At 47.8% G+C, this 6,000-nt stretch overlaps 1 protein-coding gene across 4 annotated transcripts in view; it reads right to left on the bottom strand.

Moving 5' to 3' along the window:
* ubr2 (ubiquitin protein ligase E3 component n-recognin 2) overlaps positions 1-6,000 on the bottom strand; it is a 41,689-nt gene continuing 35,689 nt past the window's right edge. For all 4 annotated transcript variants that reach the window (XM_080848825.1, XM_080848827.1, XM_080848826.1 and 1 more), the window contains exons 36-47: positions 5,620-5,675; positions 5,358-5,454; positions 5,022-5,089; positions 4,757-4,892; positions 4,360-4,456; positions 3,792-3,922; positions 3,473-3,581; positions 3,235-3,291; positions 3,036-3,113; positions 2,692-2,868; positions 2,351-2,452; positions 1-2,155 (exon numbers count right to left, since the gene is read on the bottom strand). In XM_080848825.1, the coding sequence (XP_080704951.1) occupies positions 2,014-2,155; positions 2,351-2,452; positions 2,692-2,868; positions 3,036-3,113; positions 3,235-3,291; positions 3,473-3,581; positions 3,792-3,922; positions 4,360-4,456; positions 4,757-4,892; positions 5,022-5,089; positions 5,358-5,454; positions 5,620-5,675 (1,250 nt within the window). In that variant the 3' untranslated portion in view covers positions 1-2,013. The remainder of the gene's footprint in view (positions 2,156-2,350; positions 2,453-2,691; positions 2,869-3,035; positions 3,114-3,234; positions 3,292-3,472; positions 3,582-3,791; positions 3,923-4,359; positions 4,457-4,756; positions 4,893-5,021; positions 5,090-5,357; positions 5,455-5,619; positions 5,676-6,000) is intronic.

Here is a 6,000-nt window from a genome sequence, read left to right as displayed (position 1 = left end):
TGCTTTTTTATGTTTATTTATTCCATTATTGTTTTACAATATAGTACAATATACCCATTTATACAAGAATTCACATATTAACAAGTCAGTTTGACACTACGACTGTGGCCTCAGCACTGGAGGCGAGTCCAGAAACACGCCTGGGGATCCTCAGACAGCAGGGGCTCTGAGCCTGGCCCAGGACCGGGCCGGGTCTGCCGCGGGTCCGCTCAGGACCTCAGCTGCTATCTGGGTAGGGCTGGCTGGAGAGGTGCAGCTGGGCAGAAGCAACACAACAAAAAACCCAAACTAAACTGAGCTGGATGCCAGAGTGTGAGTGTGAGTGTGAGTGTGTGTGTGTGTGTGTGTGTGTGTGTGTGTGTGTGTGTCTGACTCCAAATTGGTTGGCCCACACTGTATAGCCCCGTAAGGACAAACAGAGCGTCATTGCAAGCGTGGATTGGGTGTTATGTTGCTTTTGTGTGTGTGTGTGTGTGTGTGTGTGTGTGGGCTAAAGGGTGGATTAGGTGTTCTGTTGCTTATGTGGCCTCAGTGAACCTCTGTGTTTTTCACAGAATTAAATGATTTCAGGGGCCAAAATTGGAAGATTATGTTCTAACAAATGTTCTTGGTAGAAGATCCCAAAAAAATAAAAACATATATATATATATATATATATATATATATATATCCTGCTTAGGAGTCAATGCTACCAAAAAAAACTACATTTAACAAAAGCAACAGATTCCCACAATGCACGATATCCACATGAACCAAAGGTTCTGAAAAAGTCCAATTTATAATTTCCCATCCAATCAAACCCGATTGCCTCAAACAGGCAGATGACCCTTGTAGATTCCTATTCTGGTCCCGACCTAGAAACGGATCTTCACGTGAGGTGAGGGGAGTTCATTAACAAGTTACAAAATTAGAGCGAAACAGACAGATAGAGAGAGAGAGCAAAGAAAAACAAACACACAACAAACCAAAAAGGGTCCTGAAAACGTCCAAGACGCCCACAAACAGACATTCAGAGAAACCCAGTCACCAAGCACACACTCTGTCTGAAAAAGTTTTTGAAAGTTCACACACGCAGGCACTCGTGACAAATATGTGTACGCTCCCACTGACCCTGCGGCCGGCCGGCGTCTCGTGCAGACATGAGCACTCCTGACGAGGAACTGCAGAAGATAAGGACACAGGTGGACACACAAAGGGGACGAGTGTGTGAGGAAGAGAAGAGACACAGACAGACAGACAGACAGACAGACAGACAGACAGAGAGAGAGAGAGAGAGAGAGAGAGAGAGAAAGAGGAGAGAGAGATAGAGAGGGAGAAAGATAGACAGACAAGCAGACAGACAGAATCTTTCTGTGAAAGACAAGACATGCCAGAGAAACAGAAAAAGGAGGCTCTAGAAGAGAATGGAATTTCTAAGAGTGGGGTTGGGTAGGAAGAGGAAGCATGACCCAGGCAGGTCCTCTAGGTGGCGCTGTGCAACACGCCAAAACCCTCACTGTGTGTGTGAGCTTGAGTTGTGCTTGTTTGGGGTGGCGGGGGACGGGGGGCAAACCCCAGCATGTTTCCGTGTGAAAGCAGTGACAGACTAGCTTCAGTATTAAATAAAAATAGCGATCATATGAGGAGTCTGACTCTGGCCGCTCGCTCGCAGCTGGGGCCCGTCGTCCACAGCTCAGTGTCATGGCTGAGTTTGAGTGAGTCTGTTTTCAAATAGATTATGTTTATATATTAACTCATATATCCAACAGAAAAGATAAAGCAGGGCAGTCTTTACTGGGGCAGACCGCTCAAAGGAGAGTACAATGAGAACTACATGCACGCGTCTGCTCACAGGCGGGAGAGAGGTGAAGGTAGAGGCATCACCATGGTAACCTCAGCCCTTATGTGCAGAGCCCCTACGTGTAAAAAGGGGCACTTGCTTATGTGTGTGTGTGTGTGTTTTCGGTGTGTGTGCTGGTGTGTATGTGGGTATTCATGTAAAAACGACAGAGGGAGTGTGATTGTGTGTGTCCATCACAGGTGCTGCCAGTCGATGCCAACGAGTGTTTGGTTGGCCTCCTGGGCGTGGCCGATCTCCTCAGTGATGCTGTGTTGGCGCCACAGCTTCTGAATCTTTCTGTAGCGCTCCCGACAGAGGTGGAGTGGGTTCCCTCGCCTGGACACACACACACACACACACACACACACGCAAACATAATGAGTGAACAGAAAAATCCACACACAAAGACAAAGATTTATGAACATGCAGACACATGACCACCACTTTACACTGATTTATTTACAACATGTGTGTGTGTGTGTGTGTGTGTGTGTGTGTGTGTGTGTGTGTGTGTGAGGGAAGTGAACCCACCTGAGACCCTGGTCTGTCTCTCCGTAGTCGTCCAGGTAAGGCGGGGCGTAAAAACAGCCCTTTGTCTTTCCAGCCAGGAACAACACCTGACTCTCCCTCACCCTGGAGCACAGAAACTTACAGTTACGCTTATACACACTTATAGGCACACACACACAAATGTATACACACACACAAACGAGACACACAAACATAGACACATAAACATAGACACACACATACCTAAGGAGTCTGCTTAGTCTGGATTGAATATCATTCTGGCCTTTTAGAACATGCATATCACACACAGCCTTAAGCGCTCTATATCTCTCACAATCACACACACACACACTATTGTATACCTGAGGAAGATGCCGACTCCAGCCCCGCAGGCAAAGGTGTGTGCAGTGCAGGCCCCGACCTCCTCCTTCTCTCCATCCAGTTCAGTCTGGCAGCAGTAGCTCTGGGAGCACAGCATCGCACCACACACCAGACACAGCGTAGGGGCACGAGACTTGTCCACACCGGACTTAGGACACCTGAGAGAGAGAGACACACACACACATCAGTACACACACCAGACACACAGTCCACAATGGACTTAGGACACCTGAAACACACACAGACACGCCATCATACACAGACAGCCTTCATGTGAGGGGTGATGAATGACAGGGCCTGTGTGTGTGTTTGCAAGAACACTCACGTGAAACTGGAGGCCTGGTTGATAAGGGCACTGTAATCATCTGGCAGCTCAATAAGCTGGTTGGATTCACGTGGGAAACTACAGAGGCAAAAACACAAACACATGCTTACCATCATCACACACACACACACACACACACTCACTCACAGCTATCTGTCCAAGTTGTGCATCTGCTACAACACCCGAGCCAGGTACTGACCTGATGAGAGTCCCGCTACCCTGTAGGCACTGTTTCACATCCGGGTGAGAGCACCACCTAGAGGACGACAGGAGGACACAGCACACTTTACACACACATCTCTGCAGCACAGTGACCGGTTTCAGATACCTGTATAGGATAAACACTGCAGCTTCTGACCTGTCCTATGCTCAGCACACATCTGATTTAACAACAGGTACCTTACAGCAAGTGAAAGTGTGTGTGTGTGTGCTCCTACCCTTGCAGTAAGGGTTCCAATAGGTCTTGATGGATGTAGAAGAGCTGAAGAAGGTTGCATGGCAGATGGAGGTATCCACACAACGCCTCCCACTGGCCAGGGCCGAGAACTACCACACACACACACACACACACACACACACACACACACACACACACACACACACACACACACACACACACACACACACACACACACACACACACACGTCAATTCTGAAAGCATGTCACAGCCTGATGTATGTATGATACACAGCCCAGTGTCTGTGCCTGCCTATAACTATGTGTGTGTCTGTGTGTGTGTGTGTGTGTGTTTATACCATGCAGCTCTGGAGGAGTGGGCACTCCGTTGAGGTGGTGGAAGAAGAGAGCTGTTGCCCTCAGGTAGGGCAGGATGCCAGCCTTCACACAATGCCACAGGTGCCACCCTGAGCTCACATCACACAAGGCACTAGAACACAAACACACACGCCATCAGGATCAAACCACAGCCAGGATAACTAAATAAATTGAGACAAATCGAATATCTCAGGACACGTGATGCCTTCGAATCGAATGATCAAACCACCACTGGGAATTTAAAACTCTAGATAGTGAGTATGCAGCGACACCGATGTCGCCTTTCATCAATCTCTCCTACCCAACTATTTCTGAAAAGCAAATCTGATAGGGCAGCGAACAATGACACAACACCTCCTGACGCGGCCTTAAGTTTAACATAATTTTGCCTGAAGTGGTATCGACGCGTGGTATCGGAGCATTTTCATGAGTATGAGTACGAGTATATGAGCACAGTATCGGCACGATATTAAATAGTGTTTTTGGTACATCTCTACAAGATCAAACATCTGGTTAAGGGAAGACTGATGTCACGTCCTGTGCCCTCACCTGCCCAGGTGTGTCCTGAGTGTGTTGTAGAGACGACACACCGCCTCTTCTTCCTCCTTATCTGCTTCGTCACTCTCCTGCTCCATCGTCGTCTCCACTGAACACACACACACACACACACGTTTGTATGAGTACTTGATATTGACTAGAAGAATCTTGTGTGTGTGCACCTGACACTGCCGTCAGAAGAATCTACATTGTGTGTAAGTCAGTGAGTGAGTGTGTGTGTGTGTGAGAGAGAGAGAGTAAGTGTGAGAGTATGTGTGTGTGAGCGAGAGAGAGAGTGAGAGTGAGAGTGAGAGTGAGAGTGAGAGTGAGAGTGAGAGTGAGAGTGAGAGTGAGAGTGAGTGTGTGTTTGTGTGTGTGAGTGTGCGAGTGAGAGTGTGTGCGTTGGTACCTGGCACTGAGGTAAGCAGGATCTGGACCATGTGCGCCACGGTGACCAGGTGTAGGAAGTGAAGTTGAGTGACGTCCACAGACAGCCCTGAGCCGTCCAGACAGTGGACAGACGAGTAGGACAGCACCAGACTCACCTGGCAGAGACAGACAGGTTTAGTCATGTAGAGGATGTCCAGAAGACCAATGTCTCACCAATGTTCACAGCGTCAGGCGTCAAATACAACAGTGATACAGTACCAAGGCCAGTATGTGCGCACACTCACCAGTAAGTGGAACATGTCTACATCCAGAATGCAGGGAGAACTTTTCACCTCTGGGTCTGGAACAAGTGCTGTTAAAACACAGACACACACACTCTATGTAAAAACGTGAACATTCACTTTAGTCAGTCCAATACATAGCCTGCTAGCAGCCACGCTAACACATGAACATTCACATGAACAACATGTCTGAATGATTGGTTGGACAAGGACAGAGTGCAGTGCTTGGTGGTATGGTAGTGGTGTCTATGTGTTTTCCAACTGATGACAATCTGTAGCATGTGCATGCATGTGTGTGTGTGTGTGTGTGTGTGTGTGTGTGTGTGTGTGTTTGTTTACCTGCCAATAGTCTGATAAAGTGAGTCTGCACAGTGGAAAGGCAGCCAGCAGTCCAGCATGCAGAGCCAAACCTGACCAAGGAGCTAAGACAGTCATCCTGCAGAGAAAGAAAGAGGGAGAGAGAGAGAGAGAGAGAGAGAGAGAGAGAGAGAGAGAGAGAGAGAGAGAGATAGATAGATAGATAGATAGATAGATATTAGCGTCACAGAACAGATCATTAATAGGTGCACGGAACAGAGTTCTGAGGCGGTTGCCTAGCTACCTGTCTGCAGGGTAAACTCCCAAACAGAGGCTTCTCCTCATCCAGCAGCAGCCGCTCTGCAACACACACACACACACACACACACACCATTAAAAACACATTTATTTTTAAAGAAGCATTTTTGAATACACAGCCTTGCCCTTTGTCCTTACTTCATGCATAGCAAGTAAGCGTCAATGACAAAGCACACTGCTCCCATTAAAATCTGTTTTTAATCGAAACACTGCCGTCCTTGCTGATGATTTGTCAGTAGCAGTGGATCATACCACACCACGCCTGCACAGTGTGTGTGTGTATGTGTGTGTGTGTACACTCGGTCGGACATGGTGTAGGAGAAGGTTTGAGTGGTTACAATGCCTTTGGGGGTTTGCACATGATATA

Source organism: Sprattus sprattus (genome assembly GCF_963457725.1).
Source record: "Sprattus sprattus genome assembly, chromosome: 12".
In the NCBI taxonomy this organism is placed as follows: Eukaryota; Metazoa; Chordata; class Actinopteri; order Clupeiformes; family Clupeidae; genus Sprattus; species Sprattus sprattus.
The sequence above is the reverse complement of the archived record's forward strand: the minus strand, read 5'-3'. Positions and strand labels throughout refer to the sequence as shown.